Below are 27544 nucleotides of genomic sequence, written 5' to 3'. Positions count from 1 at the left end.
CAGTATAATGACACTGTGGTGTAGTATATGAGCACACTGTATAGTATACATAGTAGTACAGTACTATATGGCGGTATAATGACACTGTGTGGTAGTATATGAGCACACTGCATAGTATACATAGTATTACAGCACTATATGGCAGTATAATGACACTGTGGTGTAGTATATGAGCACACTGCATAGTATACATAGTATTACAGCACTATATGGCAGTATAATGACACTGTGTGGTAGTATATGAGCACACTGCATAGTATACATAGTATTACAGCACTGTATGGCAGTATAATGACACTGTGGTGTAGTATATGAGCACACTGCATAGTATACATAGTATTACAGCACTATATGGCAGTATAATGACACTGTGGTGTAGTATATGAGCACACTGCATAGTATACATAGTATTACAGCACTATATGGCAGTATAATGACACTGTGGTGTAGTATATGAGCACACTGCATAGTATACATAGTATTACAGCACTATATGGCAGTATAATGACACTGTGGTGTAGTATATGAGCACACTGCATAGTATACATAGTATTACAGCACTATATGGCAGTATAATGACACTGTGGTGTAGTATATGAGCACACTGCATAGTATACATAGTATTACAGCACTATATGGCAGTATAATGACACTGTGGTGTAGTATATGAGCACACTATACAGTATAGTATAGATAGCAGTAGTACAGCACTATATGTCGGTGTGACACTACAGTTGAGGTATTAGTGTATGGAATATTATTCTCATCTTCGCACGTACTATAACCATATATAGTCAGCCTTACGTTGCCTCTTAGTTGAAGCTCCACCCCGTTTTATTCAACCACACCCACTTTTCCCTTTTGCACAGTGATTGGCCGCCATCATTTCCCTATAAAGATCAGTATTATTAATTACATCCCGTCCTAAGTTTTCCTCAGACCGTCTCCTCCTATGACGCATTTTAACGTAATCGCTTCAACATAATAACGCCGCGCTTATTCTCCATTACATTGCCAGCACCAAGATGGCGCCATCTACCCCCCATAAGCCCCGCCCCTCTCCTCCTCTGACGTCACGCGCACGCCGCCGCTCTGCCCCTCTTCTGCGCCCCCCGTCTCTATGGTCACGCTCGCGGCCTGTGCTATTTCATCAGTAAACATCCTGCGGATTTGAACGCGCTGTTTGGGCGGCAGGAAGGGGCGCGGCCGCCATCTTGTTTGTTTGAGTGAGGACCTGGCAGCGGCGGAGAGGCGGAACGGGAGGCTGAGAGTGAGCGGGGGCCGCCTGAGCGGACACCGGAGGCCAGCACAAGGCGGTAAGTCCCGGCGGGGGGCTCCGGGGACGTGTGAGGGGGCGGCCGTGTGGATGGCGTCCCCCATGGGGCGGGTTTTTCTAATATGGCGGGCTGTGGGCAGGAGGAGGAGGCCGCACTCGGATCCCCGGGAGTCTTATCACCAGATTGCGGCTTCTCCGCTCCGGTACCGCGTGTATGTGAACCCGTGACCTGCGGCTTCTGGGGGGGGGTCATGTCCGGGCTTGTCCTGCTTAAAGGGGCCACACACCTGAAATCGTTCGCTTAGGCTGTACGTCAGTGTTTGCCTCCAGCTGTTACAAAACTACTACTCCCAGCATGCCCGGACAGCCTTCGGCTGTCCGGGCATGCTGGGAGTAGTAGTTTTGCAATAGGCAGTACGTTACTAATATGGATGGCATGGAGCAATAGAGGTTTAAGGGTACTTTCCCTTTAAGTCTTAAAGGGACCTGTAGATCCAGTCTGACCCGGGATGTTACTGTATTTTTAAGTTGTGTAAAATCAGATGGCAGTAAATGTTATAAGAGGATGTGGGTTATTTAGGGAACTACAACTCCCAGCATGCCCTATGCCAGCACTTTATTACTGGGGTACATAGAGGATCACCCCCTAACTTCTGGGAAGCCATGGTGCACTATGGAGACACCACACACTCTCTCTCTCTTGCTCTCTAATACAATGTTTTACAGCCTGTTGCTCTCCAGCGAATCTACAACCCCCCCCCCCCAAATTTCCAGTCAGTCATAGGGTCATCTATTACTGTTCCCTACCATATGGGCTGTGGCAGAACTACAACTCCCAGCATGTCCCGTCAGTCATAGGGTCATCTATTACAGTGCACCCTACTATATGGGCTGTGGCAGAACTACGACTCCCAGCATGCCCCATCATAGGATCATCTATTGCAGTGTTCCCTACCATATTGGCTGTGGCAGAACTACAACTCCCAGCATGCCCGGCCATCCATCCACAGGGTCATCTATTACAGTGCTTCCCACCATATGGGCCGTGGCAGAACTACAACTCCCAGCATGCCCCGTCCATCATAGGGTCATCTATTACAGTGCTCACTACCATATGGGCTGCTGCAGAACTACAACTCCCAGCATGCCCTGTCATAGGGAGCACTGTAATAGATGACCCTAACATATGGGCTGTGGCAGAACTACAACTCCCAGCATGCCCTGTCATAGGGTCATCTATTACAGTGCTCCCTACCATATGAGCTGCTGCAGAACTACAACTCCCAGCATGCTCTGTCATAGGGTCATCTATTACAGTGCTCCCTACCATATCAGCTGCTGCAGAACTACAACTCCCAGCATGCCCCGTCAGTCGAGAGGATCCTCTACTACAGTGCTCACTACCATGTGGGTTGCAGTTGCTGAAAAACTACAACTCCCAGCATGCACTGACATCAGAATATTTGACTGTCCCAAAACTGGCGCTCCTAGCATGGCCTGACTGCAGAATCGTATTAAACTACAGATACCAGCATGCCCTAACTGCATTTTAAGCTTCTTGAATATCCCAAAATACAACTTGTTATGCTCTGGCTCTCCAGCTGTTGGGAAACGAAACTCCTCTGTTACGGTGATTCCTACCATGTGGGCTGCAGCAAAATTACAAATCCCAGCATGCCCTGATAGCTGAATCTGTGGATTACTGGGAATTGTACTCTTTGGGTCTTTGGCTTTTTGACTTTCCCAAAATCTGGGGCTTTTCTGCTGTTAGAATCTACAAGCACAATTATTCCCTGACAGCAGAAAGGACCCTCTATTACAGTGATCCTTACCATGTGGGCTGCTGCACAACTACAATACTCAACATTAGAGATGAGCAAACTTACAGTAAATTTGATTCGTCACAAACTTCTCGGCTCGGCAGTTGATGACTTTTCCTGCGTAAATTAGTTCAGCTTTCCGGTGGGCTGGAAAAGGTGGATACAGTCCTAGGAGACTCTTTCCTGGGAATGTACCCACCTTTTCCAGCCCATCGGAGCACCTGAAAGCTGAACTAATTTATGCAGGAAAAGTCATCAACTGCCAAGCCGAGAAGTTCGTGACGAATCAAATTTACTGTAAGTTCGCTCATCTCTACTCAACATGCCTGTTCAGTTTATGGGGGTCCTCTTCTACAGTGATCCCCGCCATAATGGCTGCTGCAAAACTACAATTCCCAGCATGCCCTGACACTTAAAACTTTGGCTCTTTGACTGTCCCAAAACTACAACTCCCAGCATGCTCTGACAGCTGACTCTGACACTCTCAAGGCTTTTTGCAAAATTACAAATCCCAGCATGCCCAGACAGCCGAAGGCTGTCTGGTCATGCTGGGAGTTGTAGTTTTGCAACAGCTGGAGGCAGCCCTTTTAGGAAACACTTAAAGTGAAATGGGTATAATAGCCCATTAATGTCTGTGCGGTGTAGCTGGGACTTGTGGCTCCACGTGTGCAGTACCTACGTGTTCTGTGACTTACTGCTGTAGATTTTTCTCCTTACATTTCATGTGTTTCTGTAGTTTGCTTTGTGTTTTCTGTGTATCTAGGGCAGTGTTGATATTATGTTTATGCTGTGTGATGAGCATAGTCTGTAGGGTCAGCCTCGGGGTGTGCGTGGAGTTGTGTGCGTTAGTAATGTCTGTGCAGGCGAAACGTATAAGGCTAAGTTCACATCACGTGTTTGCCATACTGTTTTCAATCCATTTTTCTAAAGAATACCGTATGGCAAAAAAAACTGATGGAACAGTATGGGAAAAAGTAAACCGTATGCGTTTTTAAACAGTATACTGTTTTTAAAAGTGCATACAGTTCCATCCACTTTTAGGGTACGTTCCCACACGGCGTATTTTGCTGCGTATTTGGTGCTGCGTATTTTCCTACCCATTGACTTCAACAGAGAAAATAAAATACGCAGCAAATACGCTGTGTGGGAATGTACCCTTATAGAGGAAAAACCATACGTTTTTGAAAATGTTGTCCTTTTTTAATGGGAGGGGTCTTGGGTGGGGACTTTAGGATGCAAATGCGCATGTGCAAAGAAAAAACGCATATGGTTTTGCCGTATGGAACCGTATACATGTGCGTTTCCCATTGACGTCAATGTTTAAAAAAAGGTACGCAGTGGCAATACGGTTTTTAAACCAGAGTACAAACCGTGGTTGACCACGATTAGAGATGAGCGAACTTACAGTAAATTCGATTCGTCACGAACTTCTCAGCTCGGCGGTTGATGACTTATCCTGCATAAATGAGTTCAGCTTTCAGGTGCTCCGGTGGGCTGGAAAAGGTGGATACAGTCCTAGGAGACTCTTTCCTAGGACTGTATCCACCTTTTCCAGCCCACGGGAGCCCTGGAAAGCTGAACTAATTTATGCAGGAAAAGTCAGCAACCGCCGAGTCGAGAAGTTTGTGACGAATCGAATTTACTTCGCTTGCGCATACGGGGCAAAAATGAGCCGACTGAACGTTTCACTGCGGCCGGCTCAATGAAATGAATTACATACGGGAGCGCAAGTCTTTAGCTCTCCCCTGTCGTATGCGCTCCTGTATGGGGGGAAAACATAATGGGAACCCAGCCTTACTGTAAATTCGCTCATCTCTTACCTGTTTTTTTAGGGCCGATACCGATAATCGGTGGAGGTTAGGGCCGATAACTTATACCGATATTCCGGTATAAGTTATCGGCTATTTTTCCCCCTGCGACACCGCTGCAGATCATTGATTTAAAGCTGGCGCTTTAAATCAATGCACTGCAGTGGCTTTTGCGGTGCCATAGACAGCCACCACCACCCGCTTCTCTCCCCCTACCTGTCAGGGTGGTCCGGGCCATCCATCCATCGTTCCTGTAGTGTCTGGCGGCATTCCGGGTGGAGGGTGAACCGGTCCGGGCTGTCCTTCTCCGGGGGTCATCTTCTCCACTCCGGGAAGGCTCCGGCCTAGTAACGAAGCATAGACGCCGCTGCACAGTGACGCCTGTGCGCAGCGACGCACCTGACGTCACGGCGTAGCGGTGTCTATGCAGCGTACTAGGCCGGAGCCTGCCCGGAGTGGAGAAGATGACCCCCGGAGAAGGACAGCCCGGACCGGTTCACCCTCCACCCAGAATGTCGCCGGACACTACAGGAAGGATGGATGGATGGCCCGGACCACCCCCATTACAGGTACATTACATTTTTTTTTTTTTTTTTTTATTGACTCGGAGGGTGGGGGAGGGGCCCAACCGGTACGGACAAAAATCCATACCGTGGGAGAAAACGGTATCCGGTTAATACTGTATACCGTCCAGCACTACGGTGGGGGGGGGGGGGGGGGGCATTATCGGCAAGGTAATTGCCGATACCGATAATGCCCAAAATCGTGATTATCGGCCATACCGATAATCGGTCGATCCCTAATATAGATATATAGATACATAGAGAGAGATGTACCGTATATGTCACCTGTTTTACCTAATTGAAATAGCCGGGCAGAAGGATGCTAAAAATACATAGTCCCTAACAGCCAATGTCATTATATACAAGTTCCCTCAGGACCGAACACCACACTCACCCATAGTGCAGCACTGCTGGACACACGAAGGCCCCAAACACATGTTTTTGTGTTTTTCCTTGAAAAAAAGAACAAAAATCCCACTTTCCGTTCATTCGCGCGCTGAGGCCTTAGCATCCTTCCCTCTGTTAGTGGCGCATGACGTGCAACGCAATGAAGGTCCTGCACCACTCCGAATGAAGAGGCCGCAGTGCCGGAATGTGTGAGAAGGGTCCTTTTGTGTGTTGTTTTTCAAAAAAAATTATACTTTTTTTTTTTTTTTTTTTATATACATATGATGAGGACCTAATGATTGTAGGAAACTACCTACATCTCTCTGCCCACTAATTACGTGAATTATTTTTTTTTTTTCGGAGCCAATGTTATAGAAAAATAAATAAAAGGTGTCCTTACAAAAGTATAATTGATTCTGCAAAAAAAACAAGCCCTTATATGGGTCTGTAGATGAAAAAATAGGAGTTATGGCTAGAGATGAGCGAACTTAGTGATTCGATCCGTCACAAACTTCTCGGCTCGGCGGTTGCTGACTTTATCCTGCATAAATGAGTTCAGCTTTCAGGTGCTCCGGTGGCTAGAGAAGGTGGATACAGTCCTAGGAGAGAGTCTCCAGCCACCGAAGCACCTGAAAGCTGAACTAATTTATGCAGGTTAAAGTTAGCAACCGCCGAGCCGAGAAGTTCGTGACGGATCGAATCACTGTAAGTTCGCTCATCTCTAGTTATGGCTATTATGGGGTGAGGAGGAAAAAATGGGTGTAAAAACTAAACTACCGTAATAAAGACCTTTTTTATTTTATTTTTATGCAACAAAAATAGCAGCAATTTTTTTTTTTTTTTTTAACGTTCATGCTATTCACCGTACGGGATCATTAACATTATATAAGTTCAGACATTTACGCACGCAACAATACCACTTTTTTTTTTTTTTTTTTTTTACAATTTTTGGGGTGAAAAGGGGACACTTTAAATTTTTCACATTTTAACTTTTTTACACTTTAATAGTCCCCATAGGGGACGATTTATAGCAATGATTTGATACTAATACTGTTCAGTGCTATGTATAGGGCTCGCTCAACTCTAAGAGTGTATGATCATGTAGTTTAGGAGCTTTGTGTGTTTCTCCTCTAAGTCTTTGATCCATCTCTTAGTCATGTACAGCTGTGTGCGGGTGATAACTGCAGCACATTTTATTGTTGACCTATATTGTCTGCGCAGGTGTCGTTTCTAAAGTCCAAATACCCAGGAGCAGTGAGCGTTATACCTTCAGGTTTAGAGCTAAAGGGAGATTCCAGGAAAAAACTTTACTATAAATAATCAATCAACTGACTCCAGAAAATTACAGATTTGTAAATTACTTCTATTAAAAAAAAAATCTAAATCCTTCCAATAATTATCAGCTGCTGAAGTGGAGTTGTTCTTTTCTTTCTGGCAACAGTGCTCTCTGCTGACACCTCTGCTTGTCTTGGGAACTGCACAGAGTAGAATAGGTTTGCTATGGGGATTTGCTTCTACTCCGGACACTTCCCAAGACAGGTGTCATCAGAGAGCACTTAGACAGAAAACAACTCAACTTCAGCAGCTCATAAGTACTGAAAGGATTAAGATTTTTTTTTAATAGATTTTACAAATGTTTAACTTTCTGGTGCCAGTTGATATATAAATCAAATTTCCTGGATAACCCCTTTTTTAAAGACTTTTTTTTTTGTGTATATATTTTTTTTAACCCCTTAAGGACCCAGGCTTTTTCCGTTTTTTCATTTTCAATTTTTCCTTCTTAACTTAAAAAAAATCATAACTCTTTAAAATTTTCACCTAAAATTCTATATGATGGCTTATTTTTTTACGTCACTAATTCTCCTTTGTAATGTCATTAGTCATTTTACCCAAAAATCTACGGTGAAACGGGGAAAAAAATCAATGTGAAACGGGGAAAAAAACACTATTTTGTAAGTTTTGGGGGCTTCAGTTTTTACGCAGTACATTTTGTTTTGTAAAAATGACACCTTATCATTATTCTGTAGGTCCATATGGTTAAAATGATACCCTACTTATATCGGTTTGATTTTGTCGTACTTCATTAAAAAATCATAACTACATGCAGAAAATGTATGTTTAAAATTGTCATCTTCTGACCCCTATAACTTTTTTTTGTTTTTGTTTTTTTTCTGTGTTCAGGGCGCTATGAGGGCTCATTTTTTGCGCCGTGATCTGAAGTTTTTAGTGGTACCATATTTGTTCTGATCAGACTTTTTGATCACTTTTTATTCACTTTTTTGTGGTATAAAAAGTGCTCAAAAATGCGCTATTTTGGACTTTGTAATTTTTTTGCATGTACCCTATTGAACTTGCAGTTTAAAAAGTGGTATATTTTTTATAATTCGGACATTTCTGTACGCGGCGATACCACATAGGTTTATTTTTATTATTTACATAATGTCTTTTTTATTCTTGGAGATGCCGCGTGATTCAAACTTTTATTAGGGGAAGTGATAATTGAAAGGGTTAATGATTTTTTTACACTTTTCTTATGCAATATTATAGCTCCTATAGGGGGGGGCTATAACATTGCATTAACTGATCTTTTACACTGATCCATTCCTATGGAGATGGATCAATCAGTGTTTTCGGCGATTGAATGCTTAAGCCTGGATCTCATTCGGCGATCGGACAGCACAGGAGAAGGTAAGAAGACCTCCTCCTGTGCTACAGCTGTTCGGGATGCTGCGATTATACCGCGACGATCCCGAACAGATCCCTGAGCTAGCCGGGCACTTTTACTTTCGTTTTTAGCCGCGCGGCTCAGCTTTGAGCGCGCGGCTAAAGGGTTAATAGTGCGCAGCACCGCGATCAGTGCCGCACGCAATTAGATGCGGGTCCCGGCTTCATTATGATGCCGGGCCCGCCGCGATATGATGCGGGGTCACCGTTTGACCCCACGTTATATCGCAGACCCAGGACGTACCCATACGTCCTGGGTCCTTAAGAGGTTAAATTGTGATTTCAAAAAATGTCATTTTTTTTTAGTTTTGTTTTTTTTTTCCTGAAAAATGTTGGATCGTCTGGCTTCCTCAGTTTGCATGTATTACCGTACGGCAGAGTTTCCCAACCAGGGTGCCTCCAGCTGTTGCAAAACTGCAACTCCCAGCCGTGCCCAGACAGCCTTCAACTGTCCGGGCATGCTGGGAGTTGCAGTTTTGCAACAGCTGGAGGCACCCTGGTTGGGAAACTCTGCCGTACATAAGTTGTTCAAGTGCTGCGCTCTTCGGCTACTCAGTCTGAAGACGTTTGGGTATTATCCTCAACCCGTAAACATGTAAAGAGGCTGGAGACCGATTCCACCAGAGCGCATCAGATGGAATTTACCCTGAACAGTAGAGATGAGCGAACTTACAGTAAATTCGATTCGTCACAAACTTCTCGGCTCGGCAGTTGCTGACTTTTCCTGCATAACTTAGTTCAGCTTTCAGGTGCTCCTGTGGGCTGGAAAAGGTGGATACAGTCCTAGGAGACTCTTTCCTAGGACTGTATCCACCTTTTCCAGCCCACCGGAGCACCTGAAAGCTGAACTAATTTATGCAGGATAAGTCATCAACTGCCGAGCCGAGAAGTTCGTGACAAATCGAATTTACTGTAAGTTCGTTCATCTCTACTGAACAGCACCACTGACCAGCTTATGTATTGTATTACTCGAAAGTTGCAGACGTTTGTATATATTGCAGTGCATTCAGAATAAAGGTGCCTCTTACCTAATTTTACTGTAGAAATGGACCCCCCCCACACTACGGATGGTAGCAGCAAAAATGGTTCCTTAATCCCAAAGTAATTGCCTTAGAATTTGACGGCACTTTATTTTTAGACTTTTTTTTTTTTTTTTCACTCAAATGCAACAGATAATGATGACTTCCAATGTTATCTAATTGTTAAATATCGATGTAAAAGGCAGCCATATAAGAAACACTTTTCTATCCTACTGGACCTTTGTGTGCTGAAAAGGTGATCATCCACAACCAGCCACCCTTTATGATCCAGAAGGACAGTAATGTTGTTTCTGATCTGGCTGCCTTCACTGCTATCCAAGTGAGTTGGATGCTATTGGAAATAATTTCACTATCGGTTTCCCCAACCAGGGTGAGAAAACACTACCTTTTTGCAAAAGTGCAGCTACATGATGGCCACATTTGTTAGTGACCTATGTTGGGGACCAGGAGTGCAGTGATATAGAGTAGTAGTAGTAGCAGCTGCTGTATGATCTAGAGGAAGTTCTTTTCTTTTTAAATTTCATTTGTCTGACCACAGTGCTCTCTGCTGACGCCTCTGTCCATGTAAGGAACTGTCCAGAGCAGGATAGTTTTCCTATGGGGATTTACTCCTGCTTTCGACAGTTCCTTAAATAGACAGAGGTGTCAGCAGAGAGCACTGTGGTCAGACAGAAAGGAAATCTTCCAGTGGATCATAACAGCAGCTAAGTAATGGAAGGATTAAGATTTTTATTTTATTTATTTATTTTTTTATTTTTAATAGAAGTAATTTACAAATCTTTAACTTTCTGGCACCAGTTTATTTTGAAAAAAAAAGTTTTCCAGTGAAGTGCTCCTTTAACCCCTTAACAACGCATGACTTAAATGTACGTCCTGGTGAGGTGGTACTTAATGCACCAGGACGTACATTTACGTCCTATTTAACCACGAGCATCGGAGTGATGCCCGGATCATGTGTGGCAGGTCCTGGCTACTGATAGCAGCCAGGGACCCGCCGGTATTGGCCGACATCCGTGATCAATACAGATTACAGCATCTGCAGCATTGCGGATACTTAAGTGGATGATCGGATCGCCCGCAGCGCTGCTGCGGCGATCCGATCATCAAGACTTGCAGACAGAGGTCCCCTCACCTGCCTCCGCTGCCTACCAAGTCTTCTGCTCTGGTCTGATCGAGCAGACCAGAGCAGAAGATGACTGATAACACTGATCAGTGCTATGCCCTATGCATAGCACTGAACAGTATTAGCAATCGAATGATTGCTATAAATAGTCCCCTATGGGCACTATTAAAGTGTGTGTGTGTGTGTGTGTGTGTGTGTGTGTGTGTGTGTAAAAAAAGAAAATAAAAAAATAATAAAATAAATGAATCAAAGTAAAAATGTGAAAAAAAAACCACTTCAATACAAACTTAAATTGCCCCATTTTCCCTATTTCACCCCCAAAAACAGTTTAAAAAAAAAATGTAATATACATATTTGGTATAGCTGCGTGCGTAAATATCCGAACTTTTAAAATATAATGTTAATGATACCATATTTGCTGCTTTTTTATAACTTCATTCCTAAAAAGTTTATTAAAAGCTTTATATAAGCACTTATGGTATCAATAAAAAGTACAGATCACAGTGCAAAAAAAATGAGCCCTCATACGTCCGCTTATAGGGAAAAACAAGTTATAGGCCTTCAAAATAGGGGGATTTTAAATGTACTAATTTGGTTTAAAAAGTTTGCGTTTTTTTTTTTTGCGCAACAGTAATAGAAAAGTATGTTATCATGGGTATCATTTTAATCGTATTCACCCAAAGAATAAAGAACACATGTCATTTTTACCGTAAATTGTACGGCATGAAAATGAACCCTTCCAAAATTTGCTAAATTGCGGTTTTCTTTTTAATTTCTCCACACAAATTGTATTTTTGGTTGCGCCATACATTTTATGGTAAAGTGAGTGATGGCATTACGACAACTGGTCGTGCAGAAAACAAGCCCTCATAAGTCTGTGGATGAAAATATAAGTTATTATTTTTTGAAGGCGAGGAGGAAAAATGAAAACTTAAGGCCCAAATGGGCTGAGTCCTTAAGGGGTTAATAGCCTAGGCTGTACGTCTTGGGTAATGAAGGATGATGAAGTGGTTCTTCCTAGAAATTCCATAGATTGAAATTTAAAGTGCCAAACACTTGTTTAAAGGGGTAGTCCAGTGGTGAAAACTTATCCCCTATCCTAAGGATAGGGGATAAGTTGCAGATCGCGGGGGGGGGGGGGGGGGTCCGACCGCTGTGGCCCCCTGCGATCTCTCTCTGTACGGGGGCCAGGCTCTCTAGCCAGATAGCGGGTGTCGACCACCGCATGGAGAGGCGGCCGACATTCAATACATCTCAATGGCAGAGCCAGAGATTGCCGGAGGCAGCGCTTCGGCTCTGCCATAGAGTTGTATTGAGGGGGCGTGTCGGCCGCCGCTTCGTGCGGAGGTCGACACACCCCCTTCCCGCGGGCTGTCGGGGCTCCGTACAGGAGATCGCAGGGGGCCCCAGCGGTCGGACCCCCTGCGATCTCAAACTTATCCCCTATCCTTAGGATAGGGGATAAGTTGTTCACTGGGTCACCACTGGACTAATCCTTTAACCTTTGCATTGTCCCGTGTGTGGACTCCTCCAGTCTAAATTTCTCAACATGGGCAGTGAAACTAAAAATAACATTACTTTATCACAGGGATAGTGCTGGTAACATTTTACTAAATTTGTCTTTCAGGTAACTAAAGCGTTGGAAAATGTTTTACGCACACTTTGTTCTGAGCAAGAGAGGGCCGCTAGCCAAAATCTGGCTGGCGGCCCACTGGGACAAGAAGCTGACGAAGGCCCACGTGTTTGAGTGCAACCTGGAGAGCAGTGTTGAGAGCATCATTTCACCCAAGGTAACCAGCACCTCACTACAACGACTTGGCTGCTAATAAACCAATTCTACTTTCCACCTGTAACCAGTCCCTGTCCTTGGTCTAGGTAAAGATGGCTCTACGCACTTCTGGTCATCTGCTCCTTGGGGTTGTCAGAATCTATCACAGGAAGGCCAAGTACCTCCTTGCTGACTGTAATGAAGCCTTTATCAAAATAAAGATGGCTTTCCGGCCCGGTAAGTAAAGACGGTCCATGGTATTTTGTGATCTTTTTATCTTAAAAGCGATTTCCCATCAGAGGGAAGGAATGGTCTCTTCAGACAGGACAGATTCCTGATTAGATGACGATGTATATTTTGTTTTCCCCTTTATTTGTTTTTCTGTCCACAATTAAATGATCGCTGTACGATTTATCTCCCGGCCCCTGTGAAATGACATTTTGTTATCACCACAGAACAGAGCGCGGGATGTAGTGCGCACCGCCGAGTATGAGCGATAAGATCCGGCAACTACCTGATCCCTTCAAACATTTAGATTTCAATTTGTAAAGAGATTGTATCTGCGGTTGTTATAATTGAAGGTGGCGTGTAATCGCCGTATTAGATCAGGAACTGGACGAGCGCCGGGACAGTAGTTCACAACCTCCTTGATGCTGTGACACTGCTGCCCAAGGAAACATCCATTTCTCCCCCTTTCATCGTTCCTTATTATTGAAGTTAAAGAGAAACTATACACAACAGGAATTTCTCATTCCCTGCACCAGTCTAAAGTGGCCAAAACTTTGCGTAAAGTGCGAGCGTGCAAATATTTTTGCTTGGGTTGCACAATTTTGCCACTCTGCGTTGGCTCAGGTGATAACTATGGGATTCTACAGCAATGGAATTTGCAATCAGAATTTTTCTGTCTGATTCCGCTTGAAGGGGGGGGTGGTGGTAAGCTGACTAGGGGCGCAGCACTAAATTAATCTTATGACATAAGGAAGTCTTAAATTTGAGGCACTTGATGTGAACACCATTAATGCAGTTAAAACCACGAGCACATGCATAGTTCATCAAAAAGTCATGCTAAATAATAGCAGTGGTGCTAGGAAAATGGAGACGTGAGAAAAAATTGAAAAAAAAGAAGAAAAAAAAGAGAGAAGTCCTGCAACTCATCGATGGGGAATGAATCGGAGTAATAGGGCCACTATGGATTGCCGGAATGGTGCAGAAAGCTGAGGCTACAAACCAGTGTGGGAAGCTCTGAGGCTACAAACCGGTAGGTTTGTAGCCTCAGCTTTGCACATCATCCTGGCGGTCCATGGTGGCCCTATTACGCTGATTCATTTCATAGCGGTGAGTTGCAGGACTTCTCTCCTTTTTTAGGGATCGACCGATTATCGGTATGGCCGATGTTATCGGCCGATAATCACGATTTTGGGCATTATCGGTATCGGCAATTACCTTGCCGATATTGGCCACCGCACCGCGTCGCACCCCCCACCGTAGTGCTGGGCGGTATACCCTGCCCCACCCTCCGAATCAACAGGCTCCGGCCTAGTAACGCAGCATAGACACCACTACGCTGTGACGTCAGGTGCGTCACTGCGCACGGGTGTCACTGCGCAGCGGCGTCTATGCTACGTTACTTGGCCGGAGCCTTCCCGGAGTGGAGAAGATGACCCCCGAAGGACAGCCCGGACCGGTTCACCCTCCACCCGGAATGCCGCCGGACACTACAGGAAGGATGGATGGATGGCCCGGACCACCCTGACAGGGGGAGAGAAGCCGGTGGCGGCGGCAGCCTGTGGCACCGCCAAAGCCACTGCAGTGCATTGATTTAAAGCGCCCGCTTTAAATCAATGATCTGCAGCGGTGTGTTTGGGTGGGGATAAATACCCGATAACTTATACCGATATTCCGGTATAAGTTATCGGCTATCAGCCCTAACCTCCACCGATTATCGGTATCGGTCCTAAAAAAAAAAACGATATCTGTCGATCCCTAATTTTTTTTCATGTCTACATTTTCCTAGCACCACTGCTATATTCAGCATTACTTTTTTATTTCTACTAAATTAACGTGTTTGTTTGTTTGTTTTTCTTCCGGGAATCCCTCATCAGTGTCACCAGCACTAACCAGTTGATAGAGGCTGGTAGTAGGGATAGCACGGATGATACTTCCCTATCCCCAATCTGTCGCTCTGTTATCCTCCTTATTTGTGCGCAGGCTTGGTGCACGGGCAGCGCTCCAGGACCACACTAACATCACCGCTGCTTGCTTCCTACCTCTGCCTGGTTGCGAGGAGACTTAAAGAAGCAGCGGTGATGTCACTGTACTTTTGGAGCTTGGCCCGTGCACAAAGTCTGCAGCCCAAACAGGGAGGGTAATGGAGTGACAGATCGGGGATGTGAGTATCATTATAATCGGGGTCACCTGTACTACAAGCCTGTACCAACCGGTTAGTGTGGGTGACACCGATCAGATTCCATTTAATTCAAAGGATGGTAAGCGGGTTGCCAAGGGTGAATCTTACATGATCCTAAAGTGATGACTTATGCCAACGATGTTTACCATGAAACAGGCATACCCCTTTAATCCTTGAGGACAATGATCAGTCAACTCCACTGGAAAATATTTTCTTTTAAATGAACTGGTGCCAGAATGTTAAACAGATTTGTAAATTACTTCTATTAAATAATCCCAATACTTTCAGTACCTATCAGCTGCTGTATTATACACAGGAAGTTCTTTTCTTTTTTTAATTGACTTTCTGCCTGACCACAATGCTCACTGCTGACACCTCTGTCCACGTCAGGAACTGTCCAGAGAAAAAGATTTGCTGTGGGGGATATGCTCTTGCTCTGGACAGTTCCTGACATGGACAGAGGTGTCAGCAGAGAGCACTTGTGCTCAGGCAGAAAGGAAATGCAAAAAGAAAAGAACTTCCTGTGTATTATACAGCAGCTGATAAGTACTGGGAGGATTGGGATTTTTTAATAGAAGTAATTTACAAATCTATTTAACTTTCTGGCACCAGTTGATATAAAAGAAAATGTTTTCCAGTGGAGTACCCCTTTAAGTAGCATTAGTGTAATTGTAGATCTTCTTTGCAGGTAATACAAAAATTTGTTCTTGCGTTGTTGTTGTGTGTTTGTTTTATATATATTTTTATTTTTTTTTATTTTTTTTAGATGTCTCCTGTTAGCAGCTTATTGCATTGATATTCAACCCATTGTCCAAGGCCTTGATCTAACTGACCTGATCTATTTTTTCCACACGGACACTGTCCCTCTCCCTAATAAAATACAATGAAACCTCCTTGAGATGACATCCAGCATTTCATTGAGGAGTAGCCTTCTATGGGGTTATCTTCTTAAAGAAATTAGGCCTGTGTAAATAATATACAATGCAACAGAAAGTCAGTCACCGGAAACCTGGTCTGCATAGGGGGATGGACTCTTGAAAGGGTTCACTGTAAGGGTGCATGCACACTACGTTTCTTAAGATACAGGACTGTATACGGCTGGGGAGAGGGGGGGCGGAGAGTCGGGGGCGGGGCAACCACATGCTGCCTTATGCGGTCCCGTATCTAATGTATTTCAATGAGCGACCGGAGTTAAACATTGGCTCCGTTTTGCCCCGTATACGGTTTCCCGACTGGACCTAAAAACGTAGTCAACAGCGTTTTTAGGTCCGGTCGGGAAAATGTATACGGGGCAAAACTGAGCCTACCGGAGGCAGCTTTTCACTCCGGTCGCTCATTGAAATACATTAGATACGGGACCGCATACGGTAGCGTGTGGTTGCCCCGCCCCAACTCTCCGCCCCCCTCTCCCCAGCCGTATACTGTCCCGTATCTTAAGAAATGTAGTGTGCATGCACCCTATACCTGTTAGTAGGGATACCTAGGAGAGTACATTGCACAGCAGTCATCTTGTGTATGGCGAGTTTGAGCAGCCTCTCCAACTACTACCACTGCTGGCACATAAAGTAAACTGTGTTTAATAAATGTAGTTTCTGTTATACAACTCTAATAACACTTCTGTTGTAGGTGTGGTGGATTTACCGGAGGAGAATCGTGAAGCTGCGTACAATGCCATCACACTGCCCGAGGAGTTCCATGATTTTGACCAGCCATTGCCGGACCTTGAGTAAGCAATCCTGTCAGATTAATGTCTGCAACAGTGGAGAGAAGCATCCATGTTGTTTTATTATACATTAGCCATCATGATTCTGTCCTATCACTGGCAGAAAACTAACCACATATTTTTTGCCTTTTTCTTAGTGACATTGATGTTGCCCAGCAGTTCAGCCTGAACCAGAGTCGTGTGGAAGAAATCACCATGAGAGAAGAGGTTGGAAATATCAACATCCTGCAAGACAATGATTTTGGTAGGTATTTTCTGTGCTCTTTTGCCCAAGTTTGTGTACAGCGCATGCGCTGCTTACTGTGTACTTCCGGATCTGGCGTTCCCCTTGGCTTCACTGGTGGGGGGGGGGTCTGCGACTGTCAGGGGTCCAATAAAAGCCCTCCACTATCTTAAATCACCCCCCCCCCCCCCCCCTCTTCCCGTTTTTCAAATAAGAGTCTAAACTTAAAAAAAAAAAATCATCATGTGCAGAAATAACTTTTATATTTTGATAGTTCTGTTAATCCCACAATGTGAACAGCGTTAATGAAAAATATACAGGAGTTGGTTATATATTGTCACATTGTCATTCTAATTTTATGTTGAATCTTCCTGTAGTAATGACACATCCATATTACAGGTGACTTTGGTATGGACGACCGGGAGATGATGCGAGAGGGCAGTGCATTTGAGGATGACATGTTGGTCAGCACCAGCGCCTCTAACCTCTTACTGGAGCCAGAACAGACTTCTACTACTCAGCTGAATGAGAAGAGCAACCACCTGGAGTTCGATGAACCATATAAAGATGACAACTTTGGAGACGCCAATGATGGTGGCATACTGGGTAATGATCTGGGCTCATGGTTTACAAACACAGTAGTTGTAGTCTTAACCTCCTTAAGGATGCAGGGTTTTTACATTTTTGCACTTCAGGTTTTTTCCCTCATCACCTTCTAAAAACGCTTTCAGTTTTGCACCTAACCCATATGAGGGCATTTATTTATTTTATCAATTTTTTTTTTGTGCCACCAATTGTACTATAAAAAAAACGATGGTACCGATAAAACTTCAGATCACGGCTCAAAAAATGAGCCCTCATACCTACTCTGTATATGGAAAAATAAGTTATATGGCTGTATGAGGGCTAATTTTTTGCGCCGTGATCTAAAATTTTATCAGTACAATCGCTTTTTTTACACTTTATTAAAAAAATTTTTTTTAATGGTATACAAAGTGACCAAAAATACACAATTGTGGACTTTGGATTTATTTTTACGTGTATGCCACTGACCGTGCGGTTTACTGAACATTATATTTTTATAGTTAGAACATTTACGCATGCAGCGTGGCCACATATGTTTTTATTATGTTTGCATATTTTTTATATGGAATTTGGGAAAAGTGATTCAAACTTTTAATATGGAAGGGGTTAATAGGTGTTAAATTTTTTATTCAACTTTTTTTTTTACACTTTTAATCGGTAGATTCCCCATACAGATCAATGTAATTCCATAGAACCGCATTGATCTCTGTGCTCTGCACTTGATTGATAAAGCCTGGTTCAGCCAGGTTCTATCAATCACAGAGCCGGGACCAGCATAGGAGCAGAGGTAAGCCCTCTGGATACCTCCACAGTGGATCGTGCGCCATACACCGCTTGCCATTGTAGGATGAGCTGGCTCGTCCTTCCTGCAACCGATTAAGCTACAAAGTAATTAAACATTAAAGCTATAAATCATATATTCTGTTTCTTTAGATGACAAACTTCTGAGCAATGATGGAGGTGGCATATTTGACGACCCACCAGCTATTCCTGAGGAGGGTGTCGCATTGCCAGAGCAGCCTCCCCACGATGATGACATGGATGATGACGATGTTGTTTCAAGTAAGTATAGTTATGTGTGTGACTGATGTGTTAACCCTTGCTTTGCAAAATTTGTATTCCACACTCATTTCCCTTGATGTTTCAGTGGGTGGACCAGACAGCCCTGATTCTGTTGATCCTGTGGAGCCCCTGCCAACCATGACTGATCAGACTACTTTGGTTCCTAATGAAGAGGAGGCCTTTGCACTGGAGCCCATTGACATTACAGGTAACACTTTAAGTATATACTTTTGTCGGCAACTATTTTTAGGCAAGACTACAGCATAGGTGAGAAGAATTATGGCCTACTAATGACTTGAATGGGGACCCTAGCCCCTTGCTCCTTTCTGTTGCGCAACAGCAGTGAGCAGTTTGAGTGGGGAGGTAGTCATGTATGTAACCTGCCGTTCCATTCACTTCTGGAAGGGCACGCTCCATGCCCCATAGAAATGAAAGCAGTTGTCAAGGGATCAAATTTTTTTACAGATCTCTAGGGGGATTTACAAACAGAAAAAAAAAAAAAACTTTCCTACTATGGTTCCCCGCAGCTTCTGTGCTGATATTCCCAGGTCCTTACTGCTACTTCCTGCTGATGTGCTGTACCCACAGGAACTGCGTATCACCAGAAAATAGCTGAATGCAACGGGAGCAGTTGCATGGGATCGGGGTAGGTCCGATACCACTTTTTATTTTTTTTTATTCCCCCCCTCTGTAACACCACCCCTAGTATTAGGTACTGAGGGATTTATAAAAAAAATTTTGGGGATCTGATGGGTACACTTTAATTTTCACTGACCTATCACCCTAATATTTTAGTTAAAGAAACTAAAGCAAAGCGAAAAAGGAAGCTGATTGTTGACAGCGTTAAAGAGTTGGACAGCAAGACCATCCGTGCCCAGCTGAGCGATTACTCTGACATTGTCACCACTCTGGACCTGGCGCCTCCAACAAAGAAGCTGATGATGTGGAAGGAGACGGGTGGCGTGGAGAAGCTCTTCTCTCTGCCCGCTCAGCCTCTGTGGAATTCCCGACTTCTGAAGGTAAGCCTGTCCTGTGCCCTGCCAATATAACAGTATGCGTTTCCCAACCAGGGTGCCTCCAGCTGTTGCAAAACTACAACTCCCAGCATGCCCGGACAGCCAACGGCTGTCCGGGCATGCTGGGAGTTGTAGTTTTGCAACAGCTGGAGGCACCCTGGTTGGGAAACGCTGACCTAGAGGATCATGTAACGTGTATGTATTACCAAATATAGTGGTGACTGTCAATAATTGGAATTCTCTTAACATACATATTTGTCTTTATTAGCTGTTCACACGATGCCTCACACCAGTGGTACCTGATGATCTCCGAAAGAGGAGGAAAGGGGGTGAGGCCGACAACTTGGACGAGTTCCTTAAGGAGTTTGAAAATCCTGAGGTTCCAAGGGAGGAGATGAGGCAGCAGGATGTTATCGGTATGTCTTCAGGTTCTACCATAGCTGGTTTCCTATTTTTGCTTTTATATTCAAGTAAACATTTGAGTGCTTCTACCGCTAAAGTAATGAACTGCATGAAAACCTTCTAGATAGTTGGCAAGGCTGTAGAAGATGGTTACTGCCAGCTAGTAGTAATTGTGCTTTCTGCCATGTAGATCAACCCATCCTGGAGGAAGCTAGTAGACTACAGGAGTCTATGATGGAGGGAAGCCGGACTCAGCTGGATGAAACCGTGATGCCACCGCCACCTCAGCCTCAGCCACAAGGTGTCAAACGTGACTCTCAACAAATGGAACCAGAGCCTTTACTTCCTGTAAGCGGATGAAAACATTTATTTACTGCAATTTTTATTTTTTGCAGAAGTTTATCAAAACTTCCGTGCTTTTGGGTAGCTTTTAGAGATGAGCGAATTTACAGTAAATTCGATTCGTCACAAACTTCTCGGCTCGGCAGTTGATGACTTATCCTGCATAAATGAGTTCAGCATTCAGGTGCTCCCATGGGCTGGAAAAGGTGGATACAGTCCTAGGAGACTCTTTCCTAGGACTGTATTCACCTTTTCCAGCCCACCGGAGCATCTGAAAGCTGAACTAATTTATGCAGGATAAGTCATCAACTGCCGAGCCGAGAAGTTCGTGACGAATTGAATTTACTGTAAATTCGCTCCTCTCTAGTAGCTTTTGTAGGAGATCTAAATAGCTATTAACCAAAATTTTTATTGTGATTTCTTTCTGCAGCAAGAGCCAGAGCCTCAGATCGAGATGCCACCAGTTGAACTTCCCCCAGAGGAACCTCAAAACATCAACGATTTAATTCCAGAGCTCAATCTTATTCCTGAGAAAGACAAGGAGAAGGAAAAAGATGAAGAGGAGGAGGAAGAGGTACACATCACTGTACATTCTCTACTAAATCTAACAATCAAGCTTTACTGTCCATAAACAAAGCTCAGATTGCAATAAGTGATAAGCTGAAATATGTGGTAGCGTTTGCCTTACACAGTAGCTGTCAGTCAAATCTGACCCTTTTCACTGAAGTGGTCGGATCAGGCAGCTGGCCTGGGAGGGAAGTGCATTATTGCACAACTTCACCTGCTTGTAGCAGCTTATCTTGGAACCAGTTTTCAGTCCTATCTAAAGAAATCTATTTTTTTTTTTCCATTGACGGACACTTATTTAAGCATTAAAGGATAAGTCTCATGCTCAAAAACGTATCCCCTATGCGAAGGATAGGGGATAAGTTTTAGATCGCAGAGGGTCCGTGTGCTTGGGCCCCCTGTGATCTCTTATTTGGAGCTCCTGAGCGCTAGCACAGGAGCGCATCACAACCCCCGCCCGAAGAAGAGGGCACCATGCCCCCTCCATATAGTTCTATAAGAGCTGAAGATTGCTGAACTGCTCTCCCATAGAACTAGGCATGGCGGCCTCCGCTTCAGGCGGGGGGTTGTGACGTGCTCCTGTGCTAGTGCACGGACCCTCCGCAATCTAAAACTTATCCCCTATCCTTCAGGTAGTAGGTTTTTGAGCATGAGACTTACCCTTTAAGCTTCTCAACTAGGTCTACAAGCCATTTGTTTGTTTATGAAAAACAAGTCCCTAAGCCAGAATTACTTTGTGCCGCCATGATAGCCACAGGACCTAGTAACCCTAGGCTGAGGTTTAGATTTCGTTTTATTGTTGTAAGGCGAAGTATGCTTTAAAACTAACTTCTAAGGCCCTGTTTACATCGTGCTATGGTCCTGCTTTTGACTTGTATGCCAGGATAAGCTACCTACATGTTCCCCTGATGGTTGCTTTGGCCTTCCTACATACAGGCATACACACTGCAAAATGTATTTTGGCCTGATGGAAACATAATGGAGCCCGTGTATAAGAGTGTTGTCTGTCCCTGAAGTTTTTCCCATGTGTTCATAAAGCTATAAAGTGATGTGAGCAGTGTCATAGAAGTTATGATGGAAAGCACCGCTTTAGTGATATTACATTAGCGCTTCATTGAGCTGTTTACACTTTTTGCCAAAATCAGTAGGCTGGAGCATCACCGAGGTCTAGATGGGCCATTAAGGTGTCAGCGGTGGTTGAATTTATTGTAATGGGTCTGAAACAGTGTGGGATCACTCATGGGTTATACAAGGATCCAGCAAAGCGTGTTTTTGTTGAATCCTATATAAAATTCATGAGACTAACAAAATAGCATAGAACTGTGGACCTCCAGCCGTTGGCTGTCTGGGCATGCTGGGAGTTGTAGTTTTGCAACATCTGAAGACCACTGGCATACATTGTCTGGTCAAACCCCATAGAAAAGTCAATTTGGAAGGGAGGTAGACATATATGTAACTTTTCTGTGAGTGATATATGTGTGTGTATGTGTGTGTGTGTGTATGTATGTGTGTATGTGTATATATATATATATATATATATATATATATATATATATATATATATATATATATATATATATATATATATATATATATATATATATATATATATATATATATATATATAATAAATTTATTTAGTTTGTGTATATATAGATTATATATTTTAATTTATTTAGCATATATTTGTAGTATTTATATTGTATTCAAATTGCTAGATACTTGGCAGTCACCTATGTGTTTGCTCCTTCAATGACACCACAGTACGTCGTAATCTTTCTAGCCAACGTAAAACATCTTTTTTTTTTTTGTTTTGTTTTTTTATAAAATCTGCTTTACTTAATAATTTCTGAGGACGCAGGCAAGAGACTCGTTTGTGTATCAGACAAGCAGGTAGTTTAGAAAGAGCTCAGTGCTCTAGAGATATTGAGAAATATGAATTCATTTTCTACTTCACTTATTATCCTATGAATATTAATCAGGACTTGCAGCTGTTTCTCTAAGCGCTCTTGTTGTTGTTGTTACAGGAGGAAGATACCACAGGGACTGAGCAGGACCAGGAGGAGAGGCGCTGGAACAAGAGGACCCAGCAGATGCTGCACGGCCTTCAGGTACTGGGCTCTATTCCACCCTATCGTCTTACTGACGTCATGGCCAACTCTATTGGTGGGGCGATGTACAATACACGTTTCGTTTTGTAACGTTACACTTATTAATGAAGCACGCCCATACTATGTCTGTATGTGGGGGGGGGGGGGGGTGTCCTCACCCATTATAGATGATCCTATGTTAATATCTAGGTGCACTCTTAAGTTTTAAAGAACATAAAGGGCTAAGTCTGTGGTGGCACTTCTGTATTTTACAGTCTACAGGTGGCAACAGTCGGGGGCCGGTCCCAAAATATTATATATATATATATATATATATATATATATATATATATATATATATATATATATATATATATATATATATATATATATATATATATATATTATAATCCTCTAATTTATATTAAAAAAATTCTCCATATTGGTGTTTTGAGTGTGATATTGAACATCTGTTCAATGTTCTCGTCTCCAGTCGCTTTCATTGTCCTCTGTACCAGTAAACAAGTTTGCTCTTGCATCTGCCATCATTCTAGGATTATCACAGAACAATATTTAAATCAAATGTAGTGTGAAGTTGACATATAGAACTGTCCACACTATGATCTGTTTCCTTGCATTTGGCTGTTCTGAGGCTTCAATCACCATTAAGAAAAGACCCCCACCATGTTGCTCTATTGCCAATGTGTGTTTGACACACAGGTCCTTAATACATGCGCTGTCACTCAGTATTACGGAGCCCTGTGCAACTCCAGTAGGAATACAATAGCTGGCGACACGTTGGTAGTGAGTGACAATGCATGCGCCGCGGGCCTCAGTCAGTCACACAGCAGCGATGGAGAGAGGTGTGGAAGCCCCAGTGCATTGCAAACCTCTGGTGACACCGACTGCTGATTAAAGTAATTTTTCTATTGGAATCTGCTTTTAGCGAGTGTGGACAGTTTTATATAGGTCTATGTATTGGTTGAAAATTTGATACATTTGCGATATCAAAAATGGGATCCCCCTCCTACAATTGATCCTTTTGGCTTGCCTCTTTGTGACATTCCTAATCCTTCCTCAACATCTGTCTGGAGGACTCCATAAACCAGTGTTTCCCAACCAGGGTGCCTCCAGCTGTTGCAAAACTACAACTCCCAGCATGCCCGGACAGCCAACGGCTGTCCGGGCATGCTGGGAGTTGTAGTTTTGCAACAGCTGGAGGCTCCCTGGTTGGGAAAGGCTGCCCTATTGGCAAGGGAATGGAGAGACCCAATTGACTTGTGTACTCTAATATTTCCAGGATTGGGCATTGTGGGAGTTGTAGTGTTGAAACTGCTGGAGGCACCCTGTTTGGGAAACAATGCCATAAACAGTAGCAGTGTTAACAAACCAGTGAGCCTCCAGCTGTTGCCAAACTACAATTGCCTGGACAGCCATTGGCTGCAAGTTTGTAGTATTGCAACAGCTGTTCACATGGCATAGACCTGTATATATGGCTGTACTTAGGCTTCTTGATTGATCAGTCACCCTGAATTGGAAAGAAAGAAATCGGCTTTTTCTTACCTGATACATTTTAAAGGGGAACTCCCCTGGAAAACTTTTTTTTTTTATCAGCTGGTGTCAGAAAGTTAAACTGATTTGTAAATAACTTCTATTTAAAAATCTTAATCCTTCCAGTACTTATCAGCTGCTGTATACTACAGAGGAAATTTTCTATTTTTTTTTTTTTTTTGTCCACTGTGCTCTGACACCTCTGTCCATTTTTAGTAACTGTCCAGAGCAGAAAAGGTTTGCTATGGGGATTTGCTCCTGACATGGACAGAGGTGTCAATGTGGTAAGACAGACAGAAAGAAATGAAATTCAAAAATAAAAGAACTTCCTCTGGAACATACAGCAGCTAATAAGTACTGGAAGGATTAAGATTTTTTTTAAATAAAAGTAATTTACAAATCTGTTTTTAACTTTCTGGCACCAGTTGATTGGAAAAAAAAAATGTATAATAATTTCCAGTGGAGTGCCCCTTTAAGGAAAACATTAGAGTTCTTTTATGCAGCATTGATGGCTCACAATTACCATTGTTTTTTTTTTTTTTTTTTTTTTTTTTTTTTTTTTGCATTTAATAAACTATTTTTAATTCTTTTGATTTGCAGAGAGTCCTTGCCAGAACAGGCGCAGAGTCCATCAGTTTACTAGACCTGTGTCGAAACACAAACCGGAAGCAAGCTGCGGCCAAGTTCTACAGCTTCCTCGTCCTTAAAAAGCAGCAGGCGATTGAACTTACCCAAGAGGAGCCCTACAGCGACATCATCGCCACCCCGGGACCAAGATTTCACATTGTGTGATTTTACTGCCGTCAAAGCAAAACGACTTCACAACCTTGTACCAACCTGTATGCTGGAGCTTGCATGGCAGAGCGGTGTAGTAAAAAAAGGCCATGCCGGTCAGCACCAGGCCACATTGGTGATCTCACCCCCCTGGCTATATTCTATTTGGTTTTTGGTTGTTTTAATATGTACAGTTTGTCCCCTTTTTATTTTTATTTTATATATATATTTTTTTTCCTTCAATGTAACATCTGTTTATGGGTTTTAAATGTTGATGGGTGAATGTGATATAATATTTTGGTTTTTAATCCGACTCCTTTTTAATAGTTCTCTTGAGGTTTAAACGAGAGATGATCGAACTTACAGTAAATTCGATTCGTCACAAACTTCTCGGCTCGGCAGTTGATGACTTTCCTGCATAAATGAGTTCAGCTTTCAGGTGCTCCGGTGGGCTGGAAGATGTGGATACAGTCTTAGGAGACTCTTTTTCCCTAGGACTGTATCCACCTTTTCCAGCCCCACCGGAGCACCTGAAAGCTGAACTAATTAATGCAGGATAAAGTCATCAACTGCCGAGCCGAGAAGTTCGTGACGAATCGAATTTATTGTAAGTTCGCTCATCTCTAGTTTAAAAAATCAAGAAATACAATGTGCAGAGCAATGAAGGAATGCGGAGGACAGCGGTGTGCAGTATTGATCCACACACAGATCATTTACAGTTATTTCTCATTGTAGTTTCCTCCACTTCACTAAATACTCATCTTTAAAATCTCTTTATTTTATGTTAAATCATTGCAGATTGTCAGCACACTGTTGCTTTTATTATTTTTGGGCTGAAGTTTGCTTAAAGGGGTACTCCACTGCCCCAGTGTCTGAAACATTTTGTTCTAAATGCTGGGTGCAGGCTACTGGGGTCGTGATGTCATGCGCACTCCCCCCTAGTGACGCCATGCCCCTCAATGCAAGTCTATGGGAGGGGGCGTGGCATTCGCCACGCCCCCTCCCATAGACTTGCATTGAAGGGGCGTGACGTCACTAGGGGGCGTGTGCATGACGTCACGACACTCGCTGACTGCACCCAGCATTGAGAACAAAATGTTCCAGACGCTGGGGCGGTGGAGTACCCCTTTTTAAAGCAAGATTTTGGAGTAAGCAAGAGATTTCTAATTTTTTGGTTTTAAATTTGCAGAAGTTCATGTTTCCTTGTTCTTATTTTCACTAATCCTACTGTAGTTAACTATTTTTTTTTTTAGGGTTGGAATTTCCATACTATAAACTATCAGGTGTAGACTGCACCCACATGTGGTTTGTTTCACACTTGTTGATCATGGCTGTAAATATAAGAAGCAGTCATACTTGCAAAATCATGCAGCAGATTGCGGTTTGCGTGCCAAATCATGCATCCATTAAGGCGCAAGTCCCAATATACGGCACACGTAATCTCCAGCGTGGGGAGGCGCTGTACGGTTGCTGAGCGAACTTACACGCACAAGCTCTTTTGTGATGAACGAGACACAACCAACGTACCGCCAAGTGTGGCCTGCGTTCACCACGCTGGAGGGGATGATCGGGCATGCCTAAACCCGGGACTTGCACGTTAACCATTCGAGAACTGTTAAATGCAGTAAACTGCGTGTGGCTGCGGTGCTCCACCCTTATGTGTAGCGATACTAAGTCCGATAGTCTTCAGTTATCACTGGTAGCCATCATTTTTAGGTTCACCTTCGATGCAGACTTTATTTTCTAGGTCTGTGTCTATTCAATGTAAATTCCTTGTCCGGTGGTTTAATTCTACACTAGATTTTGGGACACCATAATAATATACAGGAGGCTGTGGTTCCGCTTTGTGGGCTGTGCTATCTTGCTTTAAATGTCCAGGGTGTCGTCTGCATAATACAGGTCTCGTTGTAGTCACATGGTCCTTTATGTGTCGGCTAATTCGGTCAGTGAGTTCTTGATCTGTTATGTGAAAAAGTGATGGCGTCGGTCCTTGATCGTGGACCACCACTGATCTCTGGAACTAAAGGGTACTCCGGTGGAAACTTTTATTATTTTTTTATTTTAGCTGATGCCTGAAAGTTAAACAGATTTGTCAATTACTTCTATTAAAAAAATCTTAACCCTTCCAGTACTTATCAGCTGCTGTATGCTCCACAGGAAGCTCTATTCTTTTTTTTTTTTCTTGTCATGACCACAGTGCTCTCTGCTGACATCTCTGTCCATTTCAGGAAATGTCCAGAGCAGCATATGTTTGCTAGGGGGGGGGGGGTTCTCCTACTCCTGGACAGTTCCT

At 43.4% G+C, this 27544-nt stretch overlaps 1 protein-coding gene and 1 long non-coding RNA gene across 2 annotated transcripts in view; one reads left to right on the top strand and one right to left on the bottom strand.

The window, feature by feature from the left end:
- Nucleotides 1-1114: 1114 nt before the first annotated feature.
- On the top strand, nt 1115-25658 carry RAD21 (RAD21 cohesin complex component). The gene is made up of 14 exons (XM_056522640.1): nt 1115-1316; nt 12369-12531; nt 12617-12746; nt 16543-16642; nt 16777-16883; nt 17262-17468; nt 18381-18509; nt 18595-18717; nt 19305-19528; nt 19794-19941; nt 20118-20275; nt 20700-20843; nt 22864-22947; nt 25078-25658. Exons 2-14 carry the CDS (start codon nt 12388-12390, stop codon nt 25267-25269), a joined length of 1890 nt encoding a protein of 629 aa, XP_056378615.1. The 5' UTR covers nt 1115-1316; nt 12369-12387; the 3' UTR covers nt 25270-25658.
- LOC130274370 (uncharacterized) overlaps nt 20140-27544 on the bottom strand; it is a 28986-nt gene continuing 21581 nt past the window's right edge. Inside the window, exon 4 of the long non-coding RNA XR_008844342.1 lies at nt 20140-20273. This is a non-coding gene — a long non-coding RNA (uncharacterized LOC130274370). The remainder of the gene's footprint in view (nt 20274-27544) is intronic.

This window comes from Hyla sarda, chromosome 5 (assembly GCF_029499605.1).
Source record: "Hyla sarda isolate aHylSar1 chromosome 5, aHylSar1.hap1, whole genome shotgun sequence".
NCBI classification, from domain to species: Eukaryota; Metazoa; Chordata; class Amphibia; order Anura; family Hylidae; genus Hyla; species Hyla sarda.
The sequence above is the reverse complement of the archived record's forward strand: the minus strand, read 5'-3'. Positions and strand labels throughout refer to the sequence as shown.

Bases quoted from the DNA above. Each gene is read 5' to 3' on its own strand.
- RAD21 (XM_056522640.1), top strand. From the start codon at position 12,388: ATGTTTTACGCACACTTTGTTCTGAGCAAGAGAGGGCCGCTAGCCAAA. The intron at 20,844-22,863 runs GTACACATCACT...TTGTTGTTACAG, and splicing joins ATGAAGAGGAGGAGGAAGAG to GAGGAAGATACCACAGGGAC. The intron at 22,948-25,077 runs GTACTGGGCTCT...TTTGATTTGCAG, and splicing joins AGATGCTGCACGGCCTTCAG to AGAGTCCTTGCCAGAACAGG.